General features: G+C 36.5%; 1 protein-coding gene and 1 long non-coding RNA gene across 10 annotated transcripts in view; one reads left to right on the forward strand and one right to left on the reverse strand.

Annotated features, from left to right (window-relative positions):
* KIDINS220 (kinase D interacting substrate 220) overlaps positions 1-19,512 on the forward strand; it is a 120,944-nt gene extending 101,432 nt beyond the window's left edge. For 6 of the 9 annotated variants that reach the window (XM_036881862.2, XM_036881863.2, XM_036881865.2 and 3 more), the window contains 4 exons: positions 10,311-10,439; positions 12,834-12,932; positions 13,933-14,169; positions 16,479-19,512. In XM_036881862.2, the coding sequence (XP_036737757.2) occupies positions 10,311-10,439; positions 12,834-12,932; positions 13,933-14,169; positions 16,479-17,741 (1,728 nt within the window). In that variant the 3' untranslated portion in view covers positions 17,742-19,512. Of the gene's footprint in view, positions 1-4,379; positions 4,416-5,892; positions 5,926-10,310; positions 10,440-12,833; positions 12,933-13,932; positions 14,170-16,478 lie in introns of all 9 variants that reach the window. The other 3 variants (XM_057497471.1, XM_057497472.1, XM_057497473.1) reach the window with 2 other exon arrangements.
* On the reverse strand, positions 16,863-23,556 carry LOC118910595 (uncharacterized). Its single transcript, XR_005024061.2, has 3 exons — positions 23,179-23,556; positions 22,112-23,145; positions 16,863-17,001 (listed from the first exon to the last, which is right to left on the reverse strand). It is a non-coding gene; the product is annotated as an uncharacterized LOC118910595 (long non-coding RNA).
* Positions 23,557-24,583: the final 1,027 nt, after the last annotated feature.

A 24,583-nucleotide genomic window follows, 5' to 3' on the forward strand; every position in this document is an offset into this window, starting at 1 on the left:
GTACACATGGAGAGTATTTTCGAAAATATCCAGATTCCCCTTGAGATTGCAGAAAGACATTATGAGCTAGATGGTGTAGACCGAAACAGATCTTTAGTGAATCATTCTCAGTCTAGGTATCCACAGTTTATCAGACAATGTGAATGCAGTACTACTTTTTTTATCTGTGTGTTTATTAAATATAATTTCCAAGTAAATACAGAGGTAGCCCAGCAAGTCAAGTGAATTATTTAAACCTTTTTTCCCCTAGCACCATAAGGTGGGTTTCTTTTAAAAACAAAATAAAACAAACTTTTATAGGAAATCACTTTGTATATTGATTATTCAAGACTTTGTACTTAATAAGAGCTATGTTTAATGTGATTAGCCTTAAAGTCTTTCTTTACTCTATCAATGTGGAACTTAGAGACTCAGGTTGTGTTTTAACTTATATTGATTTATTTACAGAATGTTAATGCCCATGTAAACATGATCTAATCTAAAGCCATGCTAAAATGTGGTATAGCAGTTAGAATTAATGTGAATATTACATCCTGAGTTTATCCATAATTTTTAACTTAAAACGTGTGTTTGGGTAGGCATTGGTTTTTTAACTCTAATTTTCTTTGAGTTAATGTCATTAAGAGAAGGAGGGGTTGATGATTCTTTTTAAGTCGTTAATATTTCAGCTGAAGTGTTTGAGTGACTTCAGTTATCCAGGAATGATAGACACAGTAAACCATAATAATCCTGCTTGGGTATTGAGGGAATCTGTAATCCATGGATCATTGCCACTAGGTGCAAGAATGACTTTTAGTTTAGTCAGATAGCCTTTAATACATATATTCATGCATGCAGTGCAATTCTCTGAGCTAAAAGTCCTCAGCATACTTTTGATGAAAATCAGATACTGTGAAGAATTTGATAATCTTAATGACATGCTGAAATAGTAGCTATTCTAATACTTAAGAATGTGGGCTAATACTTGTAATTAAAAGATGTCATTGTTTCTTTTAGGTACCAATGAAGGAACATTAGGCAAATTTTAAAATGAGTTTTTGGGGAAGGGGAAATAATGCAATCCTTGAGATGTGTTTAGAAGTCTAATAATGAAGAGTAAATGTACTCTGCATATATTAGTGCCTTTGTTTAGAAAATAACCATACTATTTGCTGATCTTTTAATATTATGAGATAGTTTTGTGATTTGCTTAGTGAATAATAGTTGCTTACCAAGCTTTCTTTGCTTTTAAGAAATTAACAATGACAACAGCATGCAAAGTTTGTTTTGTAGAACAGTAGAAAAAGTAGGTACTTAGTTTAAAGCCAAATTAAAAGCAGTGGTGGAAATGTGGCGAAACTGTGGAGAAACTGTGCCTGGGAACATTGTCTGGGATCTTTATAGCTGAACCAGCGTAGGAGTAGTTACTATAAAAATTATTTAGCCCTTCATGGCTCATGTGGCTTTCCAGTCCTATAGCAGGAAACCCTGTATTTCTGGGATAATAGAACTGCAGATTGAATCCCATCTCTGCTCATTCAGTCCCACCCTATATGCAACACTTGATGACAAAGTCGCTTATAAGATAAGTCAGGAGCTACACAGACATTTTTGGACAAATTATCATCTTGCCATTCAGACATAAAATAATTAGTTAAAAAAAAAACAGACACACACCAAAAAAACCAGTCCATAAAGAGTTAACCGACTATACTGGTTTCAGTGTAGCGGTTGTGCCATCTTTTTCTACTACAAGAAATTTCTGACAAACCTTTATAAAGTAGATCCTTAAGAAAATAATTGGATTTTCTCACATTAAGGAATACTATAATGATTGTAGTTTGTGAGGGCCAACCAGGGACTTACCAGATACATTTAGAAATGTCCAAGTGTTTCCAAAGGTGAAAATGTATTAACATAGGGCTATATGCTAATTTTTCCCCCATAATTTTATAATAGAGAAATATATGCCAAATCTTGTAAAACTGAAAAAAAAAGGTAATGTTGGACTCAAAATATGCTCCCCAGAATACTAGAGTTAGAAAGGACTGGTGTTTTTCAAACTGCTAAGCAGAGGGCCCTCTTTAGAAATGAAATCAGAATCAGAATTCCAGTTCCTAAAACTGGTAAAAGTATAACTCTGGCCCCACCTTGGACTCACTTTCCCTCTTAAAGCTTCTAAGGGGATGCTAATGCCTGTAGTCTAGCCCAGCTCCACCGTACAGCGTGTCTGGGAGCTTTCCCTGAGGCTCACGGGAGGGGAGTGCTGGGTGTTGACCGAGAACTGCGTGGCCTGTACTGTCACAGCCTGTCCCCAGTCCCACACTGCTGCCTTTGTTCCCGTTAATACTAAGCATGATTAGGTACTTGGTCTTTCAGGTTAAATAGACCCTGGTGGTGAGCTTTTTGCCTTGGACAAATTACTTAACTTGGCAGACACTCAACTTCCTCATCTGGAAAAAGCAGACCTACCTCATAGTTTGATGAAGGATTGCTCCCCTTGGCATAGTTTAAGTACTTAATTAATAATGACTACTTTTACTACCCCAAAGGCCAAATTCCATGGAGCTTTAAGGACTCAGACCCTAGAACTCCTTCGCATTAAATAGCTTTGTCTCAGCGGTGGGAGTAGTATACAGATACACCACCGTGGACTTAGATTAACCCAGCCTTTCATCTGTTGATGCTTCTGTGGCCCAAAGGGTATTAGTTTGTATTCTTAGAATTTAGAAGAATTTCCTGATTACTTGCTCCAAACACTTTAAAATTTTGAAGTTTTCCAGAGAAGGTTTACTTGGTGCCTTTGCCTTCATTCAGTCCATCCCCCCTGGGAAGTAGTGGCCTTCTGGGTGCTCCGTGACCAGGAGGGAAGGACCCATCCCGGGGGGCCTGTCCCAAGCCAGGGCTCCGCAGAAGCGTTTTGTTAGGATATTTCAAAGAGTTGCTTTTCTGAGTATTATAGTCTCTTTTTATTTAAAGCGTTCTGCTCATGGACCTGTGTTTCACTGAAAAAGAAGGAGAGGTGTCGCATTTCTTCACCCTCTTATCCTTGAATTATTTATCGTCAAGTCCTACAGGTGCCTGTGTGGTCATCCACTATTTATCATCAAGTACTATAGGAGCCTGTTCAATCAATTTGGTTCAACACATTGATTATCTACCTGGCACTCTTCTAGTGGGATACAGCCGGGAACAGAACCGATGAAAACCCCGCTCTCATAGAGCTTATGGAGTTGAAGGCTGCCTAGGGAATTATCAGTACCACTGAGTCATTCTTTCTTGTCTGTCTTGGCCACAGCCTTTACTTGATAACCTGTAGGCAGCTTTATTTAGCTCACCTTTATACCTCATTGAAAATAATTAACACAAGCTTTAATTATAAAGAACTTCAGAATTGTAGAAGTAGTGTTAATGGTGGTATCCTGATGTCCAGTGTGCTGTCACCTTTACTTTTAGAGATTGATGAAAACTACTGAGTTAATAAAGGTGTTAAAAATGAAGGTCCCTTTCAAACAATAAGGCTTCTCTCTCACTTACCAAATTTACATTTCCCTGTATGGCCCCGGAAGATGACTGGTTAGCCAGAGACGGGTAAGATTCCTCAAGGGAGGAACAACCTAAGACAGGCACAATTGCAGGGGGGTCATCAGGTGAGAAATTGGGGATCAACAGAGGTGAGGCTTAGAACCTCACCCCCCTGTTCTGAGAGAAATCTTCTGCATACGTGGATGTTTCATTGCCCTGGTCTAGCTTGGATTAACACATAATCTACAGGCACACACCTGATCATCTACATTTGCTCTCTTACAACACTAAACTATGTTTTCTACCTTTATCTTGTATCTACCTACCACTTCAGCATTTTATTAAAAATAGTAATAATAAAGAGAGAAATGTGGTATCCACATATAAATAAGTATAAAAATCAAATGACTATTCATATTTGAACTGACTGTTTATAGTTCATAATGCATAAGCAAAACCCAAAGTTTCTGTGATGACTGCCCTTGTACTGTTCACCATGTAACTTATTCACTATGTAAGAATTTGTTCTCCATGTAAGAACTTGTTCGTTATGCTTCAGAAGATTGGAGACTGACGAAAATTAGGCTTGGGGTGGATTAATGATTGTGCATTGAGCATTGACTCCCCTATACAGAATTTCATTGTTGTTAACAACCATTTGATCAATAAATATGAGAGATGTCCTCACAAAAAAAAAAAAAAAATGAAGGTCTTGGTTTTCATTAAATTGGATCCAATTGGTATAGTGACTAAGTAAGATGTAAAGAAAAGATGGGGGTTCAACTGCAGATATTTTATTTCCACCACTGATTTAGAACTTAGAACCAGTGTGCAAACAAATATATGTCCAAATCAATCTGTCTCTCATTGTTCAGGAGCAGACTTGGACGAGAAAGTTAAAGATGCTGTGGGTAAGAGAGGGCATGTTTTAGGTTCTGTTTAAATTGCAGGTACTCACTGTCATCTCTCAGGGAGTTCTCTCAGGTTCATTCACACTTTAAAGAATTTTGGAAGTGCTTTTTTATTACTCTGTTTCAATTTAGAAAAGAGTTGGCTTGTTTTTCCTTTAATAATACAATGAAAAAATGTATTCACTTCCAGCCTGAAAGTCTTTGTGCCAGACTTCAACTCAAGAAAACTTTTTTCCCTAAACAGTGAATAAACCACCATGAAGTTGAGATATTGTCACAGAAATATATTGCAGTAGTGGCATCAAAATCCTGGAGTACAATTAAGAGTTAAAAAATGATAAAATCATATTCATTGCAGTTGCTTAGTCTTGTGTGTTCTTTGAAAGATGCCCTCAAATGTAGAGTTAAGCCTCATCTTTCAGCTTTGACCTAGTTATTATTTTCTGATATAGTTTGAAGAATAAGTTACATTTTCCAAATAAAATTTCTTTTGTGTTTTGGGTATCTTGTAGTAAATTTTAATTTCATTAGCACTCTTTTTTTGATGTTTTTTCAAGTCTCCATAGATATACATAGTAACTTTCTAAAAAATCTACTTATAATAAGGTTGATGTGTAAACTTAGAAAACAGGTTCCCATGAAGTACCATAGACATTAAATATTTTAAAAGAAAAACATCTGACTTTAGGGTAGCAAAGCTCTACCCTTTATTATACTGGCAACATTGTAAATTAATTAACTTTGAACCAGTTTTGTTGGCCATCTCCAGATTATTGTAACTATTTTAAGAATATTTACCTCTAGCCTAACAGATACAGGAAAGTAACTAATAGCAATGATCAGTTTTTAAAAACCAATATCACTAAAATGGTTAGGTTAATCATAATGTGCAGATATTTTTTGCCATTACATTTATAATTTCTTGAACTGTAAAGCATGTACAGCCTTTCTTCTCAAATGGTATTTTAGTGCATCTGTTATGTGCCCAATGCTGAATGAAACATCTAACTTTGAAAAGTATATTTCTGAACATTAACTGTAGTATGGGGAGGTAATACTTAATTTTATGGAGTGATCATGTGAATTCCCAAGTATTTAGACCTTATTATGAAACTGGTTAACTTTGGTTATTTTTTAGTCAAAATATTTAAAAATTAATTTAAACTTGTTTGTAGTAGGAACGCTGAGTTCTCATAGCAAATTTTATTTACCTGGTTTTCTTTGTTAAATGTATGATCCATGATTTATTTTCTTTAATAGAAAGAACATAAATTTTGAGAGTAAAATTTTAAATCACCAAAGACATGTTAATGAAATTAAACTCGTAAGTGTGTGCATTCCTTGTATTGTGTTGGTCTGTTCAGAGTCATGGGGAGGAAGGAGGAATGAACAGTGCTGTTGTGTTAGTTACACGTGTGTGTTTCACGTTGTACTTTAAGCTCCTGTCCTTGACTCTTTTTTTGTTCCTTCCTTAAAGCCGTGTGACTCTGGGTTTAACAAACAGAGACAGGTACAGAAACTTCCAGTGAAATCTTACTAGACTGTTAGAAGCAATTATTGGCAACTTCATGCTGGGCTGTTGATAAAACTGTGCTCATTTCAGTGCGTGGTGTTTATTTTAACAGCTGCTTTCAAGCCTTTGCATGGCACTCATTTCTGGCTCATCAATTCTAAGCTTATTTAATAAATTTACCAAACATGTTAATGTTTCAGAGTGTAGTTTTAATCTACTTACAGCATAAAATGATATAGTTATATCAAGGTAATTTCACTGTTAGTTTTACTTTTTACCTAGATAAATTGTATTTTTTTTGCATTTTCTGAAGTTTATATTTAACAGTTTAAACAAACTAACATCTGCATTCAGTTTTCTGTATTAGAAAAATATTTAAATAAATTGTGATATATGCTGAGATTATCTGTTCTTGATTTATAAACAGGTAAATTTTAAGTAAGAATGTGTGATGAACTTTAAGTATTACCATTCTGTGTATTGTCAAAGTAATGCAATTAGTTTTCTATTGGTAATTTCCCTGTTGAATTATTGAATGTGCTTTTTCCATATCACTTTTGTATTCTTTCTCATTACACTTACGAGATTTTCAGCCAAAAATCATTATTTTGGTTACTAAGATTCATTTGGTTTCAAAGTAATTTTATTATATGTAATTATTTTAGAAAGGACCTAGAAGGTAATTACTACTCATTTAGTCAAGGAGCACATTGTAACATATTTTAATTTATTGATTATTTGTCCCTTATCTTGATAAAGCCCAACTTACAAATATTAAAGAGTTGGACTATAGCTTTGATGTACTTCTAGGGATCTCATGTCTATGTGTATGTCTTTTTTTTCTTATAAAGCTTCTAAGGGTTGTTCAGATATAATGTATATTTTCTACATAATTCCCAATGAGGGAGAAAACATGTTTTAAAATAATTGATAAAAAGTAAGTTTTAAAGGGTCACGAAAGTAAAATTATGTGGAGTTTTCTATTTCACAGTAAAGGTGAGTATCTTTATTAACATGTCTCTATTGCAGAATTCTCACCTTCTCTCTGAAAAAAAGATACTCTAACATCTTACTTATCTCAACTAGGCTGTCAGAGTTAATCTGTTCCTTGTCTACTATATTTGCCCTTTTAATTTTTTCTCTTTTCTTTTTTTATTGAAGTATCATTGATACATGATCTTATATTGGTTTCAGATATACAACAGTTACCCATATTATTAAATCCTCACCCCCACTAGTGCAGTTACTATCTGTCAACATAGAAAGATGTTACAGAATCATTGACTATGTTCTCCATGCTGTACTACTATCCCCATGACCAACTTATATTATGATTAAGTGTACTTACCCTTTTTAGCACAACCAGAAATAGAGTTCTTTTGTCATTTAAAAAAAAAACCTTTTTACTTTAAATTAATTTTAGACTTAAAAGGTACAAAAATAGTATTCAATTAATGTTAATATCTTTCATAAGTATATTTTTCAAGAGCAGAAACTGAAATTGGTATAATACTATTAACTAAACTACAGACTATTTGAATTTCACCAGTTTTTCCACTAATGTCATTTTTCTGGCCCAGTTGTGTTTTGTTATTTCTCTTCAGAGTTCTCTAATCTGTCACAGTTCCTCAGTCTTTGTGTTTTTCTGACTGAACACTGGTCAAGTATTTTGTAGACTGTAAACCCTCCGTCTGGGTTTGTCTGCTGCTTGCCTGTGATGAGTAGGTTGACAGTCGCAGACTTGATGCTGTGCTTTCGCAGTGCATCGTGTGAGGGCTGGGATGGTCCAGTCTCACTCAGCACTGGCGTTTCTAACCTGTCGCTTAGTGGTTGTGGCATCTGGCAGGTTTCAACACTGTAAAGTTTTATTTTCCCTTTGTAATTAATAAATATTTTGGGGGAGATATTTTGAAACTCTGAAAATACCCTATTTTCTGCTTTTACTTTGCCTGTTAACTTCAGTGTCCATTGATGCATCCTGTTTATACAACCACTGTTATGTGGTGTTTTCCTGATGGAAATTTTCTGTTTCCCTCTTGTACATTTATTGATTGGAATTCTATAAGGAAAAGCTGTTCCTCATTCATTTACTTACTCAGTTATTTATTATATCAGTATGGACTTATGAATATTTATTTTCTCCAGTGAGTTAAATTAGTATGATCAGTATTTTGGTGTTCAAACTCTTCATTTGTGGTTGTTGAACCAAGAAAATGTGAACTAGAGTAAATGTATTTAGAGAGAAGAGATGGGTTGAGGCATAAAAACGTTTAAGAGTATTAAAGATCATTTAAGAGATAAATATTATTCAGCAACAAAAAAAGAATGAAGTACTGACATCAGCTATAACATGGATGAGCCTTGGAAACATACTAAGTAAAAGAAGCTAGTCACAATAGGTCGGTCACATACTGTGTGGTTTCATATATGTGAAATATCAGAACGGGCAACTCTATAGAGACAGTAGGTAGATGAGTGGTTGCCAGGGCCTGGGAGTGGGTGTTACGAGGGGATAGATAATGACTGTTAATGGGTACAGGGATTTATTTGTAGGGATAGGAAAATATCCTAAATTTGATTGTGATGGTTTCACAACTATGTAAATACACTAAAACATCATTGATTCATACACTTTAAATGGAAGAATTGTATAGTATGTGAATTATATCTCGAACTATTTAAAGAGAAATAAAAAACAAATATAGTTATTAAAAACTCATAGAAAGCATTTGGAATTTCTGTAGTAGATAATGGGTAATTAATACTTTGAGTATTGATGATAATGATCCAGGCAGAAAATAGATGTATAGATTTACAAAACTAAACAGTGGAAACACTGGTGTTTTGCTCTTAGTATTTTTGCAACAGTTGAACTTTGGACCATATAATTTTTGGTCCAGATAATTTTCACTGAATTCAATGAATGTGGATGCAATATGTGAGAAGCTGAAACAAATAGAAGGGCTGGACCAGAGTGTGCTGCCTCAGTACTGTGCGACCATCAGAAAGGTGACGGGTGTGTCCCTGTCATGTTTCAAATATATCTTTAATTAAAAACAAACTAAGAATACATGTCTCTGATGCAGTTTACTTCAAGTCATTAATTTCCTAACTTTTACAGGCATGTCTTACATTTGTAAACTTGCTGAGACTCCCTAACTCAGCGACTTCCCCAGCTGTCTGTTCAATATTCTCTTATTCCTTCACTGTATTTATATATAATATATATATATGCTGAGTATATACTCTGTGTGTATACAGTTATTTACACACTCTATTGTAATAGAGTATTATGCATTCATGTTACAAATAATGTTTAACAACTGACTAGCCAGCAGTTTTGGCTGTGTGATAGTCTACTTTGGTCCTGAAATGCTAAAAGAGGCAGTAGAAATACAAATTTATACATCCTTGAGGATAGGATATATTTTATTGATCATTTTAAGATTAGGTTGAACGGTAAAACAGGACAGATCGTTTGGAGTATTGTCTTCTTTATTATGGTTAGAGTTTCTACAAACTCTTCAAAAATAGACAGTTGGAGCAAGGAAAATATGAAGTTGTAATTCCTGTAAGATAGGGTTCTGGTCCAAATCTACCACTAACTAGCTATTAATTCTGTGATTTTGAAGTCAGAACTTAGCCTCTCTAGATCACTCTGTCCACATCTGTAATTGGGGAGACTCATATGTAACTGACTACAGACAAATGCTTCTGTAGTATGTCAACACACTCAGAAATGTTTCTCTTCTAGGTAAATTAGAATTGTTTATTTTGACTTTTAAATGAGACCAAATTTTAATGGGTTGTATATACTTTAAATAATAGTATGGTTTAATATTTACATGATTATTGTAGAGATTCTTAAGGAGACGATTTAGATCCCTTAGGCATAAAATATAATCAAGATCTGAGAACTTCAGCTGTTGTGAACTATTAAGCAAGTCTATAGAAACACTTAAAGCTATTTGGTATAGGTACTTTATTTCATAGACTTCTCTTTTGTATCTTTATAATAAAGGTGTCATTAACTTTCCCTCTTTGTTCCTTTGCCTTTTAAAAAAACCCCTGTCCTTCCTGATTAGAGGCTGTATCCCCTCATCTTGAGGTTATGCTGTAAACAGTGGGGAAGTAGGCTTGGTGTCTTAGAAAAGTGGTTTTGATCAGGCTGTATCTGCTATAATGAAAGCTGCTCATGAAGGTTTAACAGAGCTAAATCTATTCATTTCCCCCATATATGCACACATCCATTGTTTTTTCTTAAGTTTGGAAGTTTGTTAGGACATTTCATAGTGTTATATCATGAATGTTTCTCTGTCATGTGACTGCATGTGTCTGGCATTAAATGCTATTCATAATGTGTTTTTCCACGACTTGCCTAGGGATCAGGCCCAGCCTCAGGAACAATATCACTGAATTCAATGAATGTGGATGCAATATGTGAGAAGCTGAAACAAATAGAAGGGCTGGACCAGAGTATGCTGCCTCAGTATTGTGCGACCATCAGAAAGGTGACGAGTGTGTCCCTGTTACTGGGACAGGGCTAGGGGGTGGGTGGATGGCGGGGGCACTTCAGAGGAGCTTATCCAACATGGGGTCTCTGGTGAATGGGAAAGCTCTAAATGGAAACATGGTTCTTTTTTGTATCCTAAAATTGCCCTATTATCCCTTAATTTATAAATGGATAGAAGAAAATGAAGTATTACAATATTTAAAAATGACTCAATATAAGTAAAAAATGCTTTGATGAGAAATACAAAGCTCCAGGGGATTTCACATTTAGATAAACTTAACTCCAGTATGCCCCATAGGACATTCAAAGGCCTTTTCTTTTATGTTACATTTTCTTTAATTGTAACATTTATTTGTGACTTAATAGTTTCAAAGTAAACCATACTGACTTCCTTTTCCCCAGTTTCTCACCTTGGTGTTTTATAGGACTTCCTGTGTCCCCTCTGATGAAACCTCATAGGTTTTAGTTTTCAAGGCTAACACATATGAGGAAGTTCATTTACTCCTAACTCCTGTTCTTGCAATTCTAGCAGATAAAGTTGGATGAGATTTTGAGGAAATTTTCCTGTACTATACTATACAAGGCTGAGTCCAAGTTATAGTACATATTTCCATTAAGTTACGCTTTTTCTATCAGAGAATTATAGCAAAGCAGAACATTAGTAACAAGCCTCTATGTTTGCATACTTTAAAGAATGGCATCTACAAAGGTTTTTATATAAATTATGAGCATATATAGATAACATTTTACTAATGTTAACATACATTTAGTCAGAAAGATTTCAGATAATGTCAGTTTCCTTACGGATCTGGTTAGCATGAACCCCTGTTTGCAGTAGGGTCAAGTACTGTCTTTCGGAGGTACATTGATGGTGTCGTCTCCACAGCTCAGTTAGTTCAGGAAAGAGTGAATCCTTGTGACAGTTTTGTTTCCATCAGGACAGTGGTTTTCTTCCCACTCAGCACCTTGCTCCCAGGCCTGGCTTTTAAGTGCTGCAAGGTTCCCTGTGTTCCTTACAGCAGGTCTTCTGTCCTAGCCTGCTCTGTACATGCATTTTGCCAGAATTAACTTGGGAACTGAACATTGTGCCGATTGGTGAAACAGGTACTCCATATTTTACCACAGTAAATAGTCAAGTTTTTGTATTTTGTAAATCACTAGGCTACCTATTATTAATCAAGAAAATTCCATCACTTCTTATTTGGGGGAGACTAGAATTACAGAGACCCAATAGTGACATGGTCATTTTTTGTGAGTGTAAAGATGGGGACATTAGTGGGTGGACATTCTTTATCTGAAGTTACTAGTGTAACCAGTAAGCAAGTTTGTCAGTGCTGACTTCACTTAGTACTTCATCAGTGAACCACACACTTCCAAGGACAGATGCCTTTGTCCCCTCCCAGGAGCTTGTGTTCATGTTCATATTTTACAAGATCAGAGGAGAAAAACGAACAGTTTTGTTATTGCTCACAACAGGGTAGGTATTTTTGGAAATAGTTGGGAGGGTTAGCTTTTGGGTTGGTTCTTGAACGGTGGTTTATTTTACTTCAGTGCTTAAGATGCTTGGTAAATATGGTGTGGCTTCTGTTGTTCAAATTCAGCTCGATTGTGATGTTATTACATGTGGTGATAACCTTTTTAGGAAGATATTTTCTAGTCTCAAATGATTTCCTTAGTATTAAATATAAATGCACTTTTTAATCACTAATAATTCAGAATATCTCACATTTCGTCTGTGTTTATACTTCTATTTATTTTAGTCCCAAATTCTGCTTTATTTTTATATACCAAGTCTTTTTTTTATTAAAGTATCATTGATATACAATCTTATGATGGTTTCAAATATACAACACAATGGTTCAGCATTCACCCATATTGTCAAGTTCTCACCCACTCAAGTGGGGACACTGTCTATCAACATAGTAAGATGTTACAGAGTCATTAACTGTATTCTTTGTGATGTACTACCATCCCTGTGCTCAACCTATGTTGTGATCGCAAATTATTTTCCCCTTAATCCCCTTCTCCCTCCCCTTTGGTAACACTGTTCCCTTGTCGTGTCTGTGAGTCTGCTGCTACTTTGTACCTTGTTTCGCTTTGTTTTTATACTCCACAAATAAGTGAAATCATTTGATTTTTGTCTTTCTCTGCCTGGATTTTTTCACTGAGCATAATACCCTCTAGATCTATCCATGTTCTTGCAAATGGAAGGATTTCTTTTATTTCTAATGACCAGTTACGTTAGTAACTTCAGACAGAGAATGTCCACCCATAGTATTCCATTGTGTATATGCACCACATCTTCTTTATCCATTCATCTGTTGATGGACATTTAGGTTGCTTCCATATCTTGGTTATTGTACATAATATACTTGTATTTATTTTTATTCAGGCAAACATAAATGGCCGTGTGTTAGCTCAGTGTAATGTTGATGAACTGAAGAAAGAGATGAATATGAATTTTGGAGATTGGCACCTTTTTAAAAGCACAGTAAGATATTTTATATTTATAGAACTACTTATAACATTGTATAAAACAAGTGCCCAATAAGTACAGTCTCAACTGATTTTTCTGTATTTTAAAAAAATATGTGAAAATTGTACTGGATACTTGTGTAAACCCTTGTATGTTCTGTTGTGCAGAATATACACAGCAGCGCGTGGCAACCTTTGCCTCTTGGGCATTTCACTTGGAAATTTAGGAAAGAGGCAACTCACCAATTCTCTCTGCTTTCATTGACAAAGACTTTCTCCTTGACCTGCCTCTAGTCTGGCCCCTCCAAGCTTCTAGGCCTCAGCCTTGGTGTCTGTCCTCACCAGGCCTGCTGCATTGCCCAGCCTTCACAAGAATCCTGTTAAGTCAATTAAGAAAGAACCCCACCCTCGATGTCTGATCAGGCCTGATGCCTGATCATATTCCTCACCCCCACTGTCCCCCAGGTGATGTCTGATCACCTCGGCCTGCCTCCAGCAAGAATCCTGTCCAGTAGGTTTATCCAGAACCCTGCCCACCCTGTGACCCTTGATGCTTCCTCTTAGAAAATTTTCATCCACTGACCGCACCCCACTCTGTCGTAAATGCCTGCCTGCCCGTGCTGGGTCAGACTGAGCCCAGGTCTGTCCTGAGGTCGTTTTTCCCCTGTTGCCATGGTTTCTGAGGAAAACCTGCTTTACCACTTGAGCACTGATTCTCTTTGACACACCACAATTGCATTTTGTTTTGTTCTCAAGTTAAATTTTAAATTAAAGTTATATGTAATTGTCAAATTAGAGTATAATATCTATGATTATTGCCATTACTTGTTTTAGTATTAATTGAAATGAAAGAGAAGCAGATACAGTACAAATTCATTAGAAATTCACTTATTGGAAGCATACCTTCTCATTTCCATTATAATAACTTTATAATGTTCACTTTTTAAATAACTTGGGGAGCTTCTAAAATGTGATTTGTCAATGTGGATATGAATGACATTTTTTCCTCTCTTAAGGTACTGGAAATGAGAAGTGCAGAAAACCAAGGAGTTCCTGAAGACCCACGTCTACTTAGTGAGAACAGCAGCGGCCCAGTTCCTCATGGTGAACCTGCCCGTCGCTCTTCACACAGCGAATTGCCTCATACAGAGCTTTCCAACCAGACTCCCTACACGCTGAACTTCAGCTTTGAAGAACTGAATACACTCGGCCTAGATGAAGGCGCCCCACGTCACAGTAATCTAAGTTGGCAGGTATTTATTAAATATCATTTTCCATTTTAATGAGGATTTGGGGCAGTATCTAATTCACTGAGATTCTGTTGGTACATTTATGTTGTCATTGAGAAAATACTTAAGGAGTACCTAAGTGAGCAAGATCGGGGACTCCTTATTCTCAAGGAGTTGTATTCCTCTGGAAAGGACAGTTGGTAAAATTAAGAAAAGATACTTCAGAAATTGGTAAGAACTATCAAAACAAAATTGGCTAATGGCACAGAGATTAAACAGGAACTGGGCTACCCTTAGGTAGTCAGCAAGGTTCAGTCTCCCACTTGCAATTTTTTGTTGAAGTCATTGATCATTGGCTGAAACTCTTCTTATTGGAAAACTTGCCATATACTATCTCTTTGAGCACTGTTGGTTTTTTAGTACATACATATACTGTTTATGGATATTTGTTTTCTTTTTATTACCTGATGTTAGGTACAGGTGAGTTCTTTCTGTGAATGTTCTTAGAAGAGGGAGGATAGGTAAGGATCAGCCATAAAAACGAAAGCAAGAGACACACGAGGAATAAGGGGAGAGTAAGAAGCAGGGTACAGCAAAGAGGAAGACAAGTGGGGAGGAAAGATTGTAGGCGTTGCAGACAGTCTATACTGGACAAGGGTGCTACTTAGAGAAAGCAGTACCTGCCAGGTCTGCCATTTGTAAGGGGGTTTGGTTTGGTAGTAAAAATATTTTGGTTGTTGTTTTGTCTTTTACTTAGTATCTACCTTACTTCTTTAAGTTGGGAAGCCATTTTATTACTGGTATTGACTAAGATAAAAATTCCCTAAATTTTAATAAGTCCACTAGATCCTTTGGTCTCTGTGTTTCCATTAACAGTTGTTCTTTTTTTCCCTGGGATTTCTTAAGAAATCTCCATCCTCTGCTTTTCCATACTTAATATTTCCTACTGTCACCTGGAAGCTCACAGCCTTCCCATTAATGCAACACTTCTCAAACTTTTAAATCTCAGAATCCCTTTACACTCTTAAAAATTATTGAAGAACCTGAGGAGCTTTTGTCTGTGTAACTTTAAATCTGGCAATATTTACTGTATTAGAAATAAAAACTGAGAAACTTTAGAAATATTTATCAATTTATTTAAGATAAACCAATTACATTGTTAACATAAAGAGCATTTTTTATGAAAATGACCATATTTTTCAAAGCAAAATGAAATTTAGTGAAAACAGTATTGTTTTGCAAATCTCTTTAATACCTGGCTCGCCCTCATCTGCTTCTGTGTCCGATCTCATGATACCACATGTCCTGGAGCCTCTGGGAGCCCCACTGGACAGTGTTGTAGGGATGAGAGTGGAAGGCAAACGGCGCCGTCGTGTTCCTAGGGGAACAGTTTACTCTCATAGAACCCAAAAGGGGTGCACACACTGCACTGGAGAGCAGAGGACGGCCCTCTTACGGTCTGGACCTGGTCACGGGCACCTTCTCACGATGGGCCATTTTCTCCCTGGAAGGAAAACTCTTTCCCTTATTTCTGCTTCTTTGCTCAGTCTTTGCTCTGGTCTCTTCTTACAGTTCACTGATTCTTTTTCACATTTCTCTCTCTTTTCCTAATCTATACTTTTTACTCATATATTAGCTTTTCTGGGATCTTAAAGTAATTCTAACCCTAAAACCTCACATTGGAAATCAAACTTCTAAAAATACTTCATTTCTTTGTTTATTAGCATCGACTATTGGCCGCATGGCTTCCCGTTTCTGTTCATTTGAATCACAAATTTATCTGCTCTATTCCACTCTATATCCTATTCCTGTAAAATTTTTTTTTTTTTGGCATTTTGAGTATATTTTCTTACTCTGAATTGGAATTTGGTAGAAACTTCATGTTGTACAAGTTTCATTTTAACATACATTGAGGACTTCAGTATTTTGTTTTTGAGACATATCTTTAATCTTTCTCTTTTCTAAGAGGAATTTTGATATTTTATCAATAAAAGTCACTTGCCTTAAATAAAAGTTTGAAGTTATAAAAACAAGTGCTAAGATTGTTACTACAACCTTGAATTATACTTTTAAATATTAATAATTAATTTTAAAAAATTTATATAAAGCTTTGTACTGACAGTAAAATTATCCATAAGTTCACAGCTGTTATTAAACTGTTATGCAGAATTTTTTAAAAAGAATTTGGCACTTTGAGGACTTCAAAAATTTGTAGTGTATATATATATATATATATATATATATTTTTTTTTTTTTCCTAAGCTGATGTTTATTATGCTTTCTTTTTTTTTTCTTATTTGAATTCCTAAATTATTTTTTTTCTGTCTTCACAGTCACAAACTCGCAGAACCCCGAGTCTTTCAAGTCTCAATTCCCAGGATTCCAGTATTGAAATTTCAAAGCTTACTGATAAGGTGCAGGCTGAGTATAGAGATGCTTATAGAGAATATATTGCTCAGATGTCTCAGTTAGAAGGGGGTACAGGTTCTACAACAATTAGTGGCAGATCTTCTCCACATAGCACATACTATATGGGTCAGAGTTCTTCAGGGGGCTCCATTCATTCTAGTCTAGAACCAGAAAAAGGGAAGGATAGCGAACCAAAGCAGGATGATGGGAGGAAGTCGTTTCTAATGAAGAGGGGAGATGTTATGGATTATTCATCATCAGGAGTTTCCACGAATGATGCCTCCCCACTGGATCCTATCACTGAGGAAGATGAAAAATCTGATCAGTCAGGCAGTAAACTTCTCCCAGGTAAGAAATCCTCAGAAAGGTCAAGTCTCTTCCAGACGGATCTGAAGCTTAAGGGAGGTGGAATGCGCTATCAGAAACTTCCAAGCGATGAGGACGAATCTGGAACAGAAGAATCCGATAATACTCCACTGCTCAAGGATGATAAAGATAAAAAAGTTGAAGGGAGAGTAGAGAGAGTGTCAAAGTCTCCAGAACACAGTGCTGAGCCAATAAGAACCTTCATTAAAGCAAAAGAATATTTATCTGATGCCCTCCTCGACAAAAAGGACTCATCTGATTCAGGAGTGAGGTCCAACGAAAGTTCCCCCAATCACTCTCTGCACAATGAGGCAGCCGACGATTCCCAGCTTGAAAAAGCAAACCTCATAGAGCTTGAGGACGACAGCCACACTGGAAAGCGAGGAATACCTCATAGCTTGAGCGGCCTGCAAGATCCGGTTACAGCTCGGATGTCTATTTGTTCAGAAGACAAGAAAAGCCCTTCTGAATGTAGCTTGATAGCCAGCAGCCCTGAAGAAAACTGGCCAGCGTGCCAAAAAGCCTACAACCTGAATCGAACACCCAGTACTGTGACTCTGAACAACAACAGTGCCCCAGCTAATAGAGCCAATCAGAATTTTGATGAAATTGAGGGAATCAGGGAGACTTCCCAAGTCATTTTGAGGCCCAGTCCCAGTTCCAATCCAGCTGCTATCCAGAATGAAAATCTAAAAAGCCTCACACAGAAGCGGAGCCAACGTTCAAGTTACACAAGGCTCCCAAAGGATGCTTCAGAGCTCCTTGCAGTAGCCTCTTCTGATAGTACAGGCTTTGGGGAAGAAAGGGAAAGCATTCTTTAAGAAAATCAAGCAAAAATGGAATAGTATTAGTATACGCCTATGACAGAATTGACCTGCGTTTTACAGTGACTTCATCCGTGCCCATCGTCTTTGTACATTTCATTCACAAATAGTTAATGGATGGGAAGGCCTTTGGTAAAGAAGACTTACATATACCCTACAGCAGAGGGAAGTATAAGAAAGGGTGGTTCATCAATTAGTCTCCACTGTCTTTGTAATTAGAAGCTTAAAAACTCCCTATGTTATATAACCCTGTAAAATTTTTTGAGATAAGATCTGAGTGTAGAGGGGCCAGGCATATTTTATTAAAAATAAAGGGTTTAATTTGCCAAAGAAAATAAAAGCTAGAGATCCTTTTTGTAGAACATTCACTCATCAAATATTGGAGGGAAGACATATGGTCTTAGATGAACCAGAAGCAAATTTTGCTCATAAGGGATAAAAGATAAGAATTGACAGGCTGTGGAGTAGCCCAGAGATTGAAGGCAAATGTTCTGTAAATTGAAAGCCAGTGTTCTATATATAATGGATACATTGCGTATCAACAGGTTTTTAAATCTTAAGTAGAAAATACATGATAAAAAGCTTTAAAAATTGATAAGAAATTGAATCAGCAGTACCTGATACAGAATCCCAGTAGTGGGGCCATTATGAGCTGCTAAGAGAGTGGCCTGTGGGGAAGGGCCAGTAGCCTGTCTGTGTCCTGGACACACCTCTCTCCAAATTTCAGACCTGGCTTCAAGCACCATCCACTTGCCTGAGAATCTACCTTCGCCTACTGTGTAATTCTTTTAAATTGTGTGCATGACTTTTCTTAGCCCAGCAATGAGAGAAGAAAAACCCATGAATTCTCTGGAGAATCAGAAAGACCTGGGTAATAATAGGCACTAATAAATATTTATGGAATGAGTGAATGAGGAAGTAACGTAAAAAATGTCTGTGACAATTGACTAATGATAAGGAAATACTTAATTAGGTAAAACTAAATCATTGCCTTCTATCCCAGGTCAGAGTATAGCCACTCCAGCTATTCTTAAATCAGCATGTTAATTCTGGGGGGAGATCATAAGGAGATACTTTTAAAAAAAGGTATAAAAACATGTAACAAAGCAAGGGTAAAAAGAAGATAAAGCTTGTGTGACTTCTCATTTATTGTTAGCAGAGTTAAGAGAATGATAACGTTTAAGAATTGTGTAGACTAGAAATGTACCCTGTCATCATGCATTGAAATTTTTTTGTCATTTTACATTGTTTTGTGTGTAAAATTAAGTTTGGCAGTATATCCTCAGTCACAGATAAGATTGTAGATGGTTAAATAGTAGATGTGCAATTACCTAAATTTAGTGTTACATTTGTGATGTTTTGCACTTAATGGAGTTTTATTAATATGCTGAATAAATTCTTTACTTGACCAGTCATTGCAGTAAATAGTTGTTCTTTTGGGTTTCATTGCCTTGATGTTTGAGTATAATCTAACATTTTCATAATGTGTTTGTTTTGCATGACCTTAACTATTTTAACCAATTAAAAGAAGGCAATATGCTATTGACATTATATATTGAAATGTTAATATTTTAGTATTTATGGTGTTTATTAGTGTGCATGCAGTTTTGTATCATTAGCAGTTATACCAGAGGTAATAGTTTGTTCCTTTTCAGGTGAGTAGATAAAGCCTAATATTATTGTACTAGATTCTTCATTGTTTGTGGAGTTAATACTAGAGTATTAAGTGTACAAATAGATTTAGAAACAATAAAAAATTTGCATGGTATTCTGACTCATGAATTTTTATTCACTATAGTGATGATGATGCATATTTTGATTAAAAATAAACAAGTAATTTGTGTGTTCATTTTGCCGTAATGTTTGTTACAGACGTTCAGGTTCATGCAGCAGTCATGGCAGCCGGCTAAAGTTTCTGAGCTGCCCCCCTGGGTCTCTTTGAGGGAGCTTGGCTCTTGGGTGGTCCCTGTGCCCGAATGGTGCTTCAGTGAAGCATTAGTGCCCAACTGTACAGCTCTGCACTGTGCATTTCTGAAGCTGCAAGTAGTTTATCAGATCCTGGGAGGGTATCAATTTCATTATTATATGAACATTCTGGAAAAGTTTGCGTTTTCATTTTGGTACAGAAATTGACAAACCAGATGGATTATTGAGTCACACCATAATCCCTTTGAATCCATGTGTCTGTGTGTGTGTACATCTGCATCTATTTATAATACATAGCTCGGTCTGATTCTCACATACGCAAAGCTCTGCTTAAAGCTGAGTCGGAAATGATGGAAAATCGGTGCTCTAATCTTGATAGTCCTTCAAATTCTACATCTTTTTTAGAGTCTTACCATATTTTGTAAGCCATTTTAGCTTGAAGCCACACATAGTTCAGTTCACGTAGCATAATATTAAACCAGATCCAGTCACGTTAGACATAAGGAATGGTGCCTATGAGTACAGCCTCTCTGCAGGAGAGACTAGAAGGGAAGCTATTGCTCTCTCTCCATTGATACGACTTTCACAATGCTGACTGTTTAAGGATTGTCTCAAATTCCGGGAAATTTAAGCATCCATAACTGAGCCAACATTTTCAATAGTAACAGGAAAACTTGTTTATGTGTTAGATTTTACATATGTGAGCTAGTAGTCAGAATAATTTTAATTGCCTAGCCAAATAACTTCAGAAATTTATTTGCTAAAATTCTCATCTTAAGTTGAGAGCTCTTTAGATCATTTGCATGTTATAGTGCTGCAGTGAAATATGTTTGTAATCATGTTTTTTTCTTACAAATACTAACCATTAAAAATATTTTTTGAATGAAATTAAATCCTTTATTCTTCTGGCTAACAACTATACTAAGTTTAAAAGGTTTTAAGACTACATAATTTTTGGTTATACCAGGAATTCTCAGCCTATTTAGAAGTATTCCAGAGTTTTAAAAAAAATCCCTGAATTCCTGACTCACTCTTGATTAAATCAACATGACTATCTTGAAAAGAGAACTAGAGGATCCCGTTCCCTTAAGGATGTGATGAGGAGGGAAGGTTCAAGAGGACCAGCTTCCTTGGCCAATGCTTGGATTGAGTACCTGGTCTCCTTCCTTTCCCACTTGCCCCTTACAGACTCACGCTCTCATTTGGCAGATGGGAAGAAAGAGGCGTGGAGACTTGCTTTGCGTAGGGGTAGGGATTGGCCAGCCTGGGTGGGATCTCTGAAATACTGTATTTTTAGTTTCCAGGTTGTGGTGCCCAATACTCTTGCCTACCTCAGAATTTTAAGCATAGGCCATAACTATGCAATTATGTTGAAAAATAGAAATTTTTATGTTAACAGTGAACCCACACTGGATGGTCTTTTAATGGCTCATCACTTCAGAAAGGTTGAGAATCCTTGGTAAACACCGATTAACTAGAAAGAGAATTTAACGTCTTACATAATCTTAAACCCTTTCATGCCTAGGAAGAAAATGCTGCCTTTGAGTTAGATAGATCTTCAGAGGATCCATTTTAAACTAAGGTATGTAAAAAATTAGTTTTCAAAGTCAACTCATTTTAAGCCAGTTGTTGAAAACATTTTCCTCCATTAGAGAATTTATATTCTCACCACTTGAAGAAATAGAGTTAAGAAGCATCTAAAATGATTGCTAGAAATCAACCACTATCACCTCCATGGCCAAAGCTTGTTAATTAAAATCACTAGTAAAGCACAGCCTCGGTTGCACTGCCTTGTCTGCTGTTTCCAGGTCTGGGTGGTGGGTGAAAGGTTTCCTAATGAGGCCTTCCTGGCACTTGGAGAAGAAAATTTAAATGGGGCTGGGTGGCTATATGATTAGCTCTATCCTGAATTTCCAGTTACAGTGAGGCATTCAGAAAATAAAGGATTGATAGGAATAAAGGGGTTAATCCAGAAGGAAGAGCAATTATTTCCAGACTGTTAGTAGGATGACTCTTTAAAAAAGTCAACAGAAGTGTTAGCGATTTGACGTAGCTGGAGTGAAGACCAACCGAAGTTGGCAAAAACATGAATCATAATACTGTACAGTAAAGGCAGTGTGACTGTCTTAAAGCACAAATTACTCTGAATCTGCCTATGGAGTGTAATCAGTCATTTACCTAGAACATGCCTAAGTCCTTAATTTTCTAAGGCTAAACATGCTTCTTGTAATGCTATTCACGCTGGTGATATATATTAGGAACCCTTTCTTAGTTTGGCCAGGATTTAATAAAACAGGAGATGATAATTATTTGGACTTGAATAAATGAAATTTTACTTTTAAAAAATATAGAACTATCTGCTTCATATTTGAAGTAAGTTGTTTGAAATTTAAGACCATCTTGATTACTATCATTTTCTAATTTTAATGTATATTTCATACCTCGTTTCCTTTCAAGGCGGCCAGGGCTGTACCTCTTGTACCCCTGCCCATATACCTGGCACTTGGGTTCTCTCCTCGCAGTTGGCCTCCTCATCAAACTTAAGGGGCTAAGGAAGATACTATCTACCATTCAGTAGTCCTGCTATCCTGGAGAAGAGAGATTCATTCACCTCTACCAGTTTTCTTTGCTTTTTGTAGTTGTAAAATTTGAATGAGTTTTAATGAAGTGTTCTTTCTATGCAATTTTAGGGAAAAGCCTCAGTGTATAACGAAGAGCATGTAAACAAATTCTGCATGACCTGACATTTCATAGATCTTACAGCATCTCGGTCAAATGTATGATAAAAAGACTGTTATTTTCAAAATTATCAAGGCTTCTGACGTATTTTTAGTTGTGTTTCTGAGAGTTTATAGAGTGCATATTGTTATACTTAATGCAAAGTAAACTTTTTATTTTCAAAGAAAGTCATTTTCTTTTTCAGTTCCTTGTGTTTTTCTTCCTCTTCTGAGTTATTTTCACTCTTTTGTGTCTTCAGTTTTTTTATAGGTTGTCATATATTTACCCTATTTTACCATTAAACATTCCTTAAGAGCAGTAGAATGGAAAAGAACCTCACAACAGCTTTTAGACCAGATCCTGGATTTCAGATAGCCAGTGAGTGTTCAGTCAGTACTTGTTAAATGGATGAATAAAATCTACCTAAACATGGAGAGTCTGCCCACAAATCCTACACTGTGTCTTAAAATATTGAATTGGAAGGCCTTAACACTGTGTTGTGACATGGTTCCTTACAGGCCCCATCTGCTCTGCCCCTTTATACCCACCCTGTTAGCTGAGTGGCCCCCATAAACTTTTCTGTTTGTGACTCAGGACTCTTTCAGGACATAACAGTTTTTTATATGTTTAATGTTACCCTAGGGAAGGATATCCACAGCCTATCTCAATGAGTGCTGTCAATTTCAAGTGCTAGGCTCTGTGTTCTGAGTGGATGTATTTTAAATCCTCTTGTGCACTTCGCACCCTCTGTTCAGCCCTTTGTGGAGTTGCCTATCTTATAAATTAACACATTTGTGGAGTCAAAATAGTTCAACTGAACATTTTACTTTAGGATATTGAAAATGTTTTCAGATATAGCTTAGCTATGGTGAACATATTTTCTCCGAGCCCAAATTGGCTTCCATCATTATAATGAGGATTTTTAATAGGACCATACCAGAAAATATGACATGTATATATCTTACCTTTTCTATAGCTCAGTTTTCAACCTTGCCTTTAGTAGGATTAGTCTTCATTTTCACTGACCACTCTCCATTGTTCTCTGTCAATCCCTACTGAGGTTGACTGCTCTGATAAGTTTAACCTACAGCAAATGTGTCATACTGGGATTTTATATTGAATATTTTATATGAGTGCCATTATATGTGGTTTGAAATGTTTCTTTATTAAGGTTAGGCTAACAACCCTAAAAATCTCATGACTTAATACATGTGGAGTTTTATTTCTTGTTCCTGTAGCAGTTCAGTGTTACCTAAGTTGACTTAAGGACTTAGGGACCAGGCTTCTTCATCTGTGGCTTCACCAGGCACCAAGGCTTCCGAGTCCTTGGCCCCATCTGCATCCTGTGGTACACGAGAGGAGGCAGACAGGCTGGAGGACACTGTCGAGCCTGGAAGTGGTGTATACCCCACTTTCACTGGCCTTCCTAAGACGTATGGTTGACTGAGCTGCAAGTAGGTGTACTGTATGCGCTGGAGGAAGCACACGTTTTGTTGAGCACGTAGGAGTCTTCCCTACTCAGATACTTGACTTAAATTATCCACAGCAGATTAAAACTGTGGCTCATCTTGTTTTCAACTTTAATAGCATTAGTTCTTTTTCTTGACATCTCTTTTACAGTTGACTTTGGATGCAATTTTCATTCTGTTAGGAATTCTCTTAAAACCCTGTCACCTAACCTAGAAGAAGGATTTTAAACAGGGTAGTTTTCAATTAGCCACTTCTTTCCATACATATGAGAAATAGTTCACGTGGAGCAGGTTACAGGGTGAATTACGCAAAATGAAGAACGGGAAAAAGAACAGAATTTCACAACTCTAGCATCCTTTCTTACCCAAAGACTTTCAGACCATTCAGAATCTGCCTGCTTTTTAAAGATTTGGTTATAAATATTTATGATAAAGCCTTTCTGTTGCTATTGATTAAACTTTCTTCCTCCTGAAACATGGGCAACAGACTCTTGGTTGCTTCTTACACCTGGCAGATGCACGCGGTGAGATGCGACCCTGGGAGGCCCCTGCCCCCAGTGTGGGGATTGGTAGTTGATGTGAAGTTAAACCTTTATTAGTGACCACTGCTGTCCAGTTAAACCTTTAATAGCTCCCATCCTTAGAAGTCAGGGGGAAAATTAGACTTTATGTCTACAATTTGTTTTCAAAAAAACTCTGCAATCTATTGACCATTTTCCAGTTTTT

Source organism: Manis pentadactyla, chromosome 2 (assembly GCF_030020395.1).
Source record: "Manis pentadactyla isolate mManPen7 chromosome 2, mManPen7.hap1, whole genome shotgun sequence".
Taxonomy (NCBI): domain Eukaryota; kingdom Metazoa; phylum Chordata; class Mammalia; order Pholidota; family Manidae; genus Manis; species Manis pentadactyla.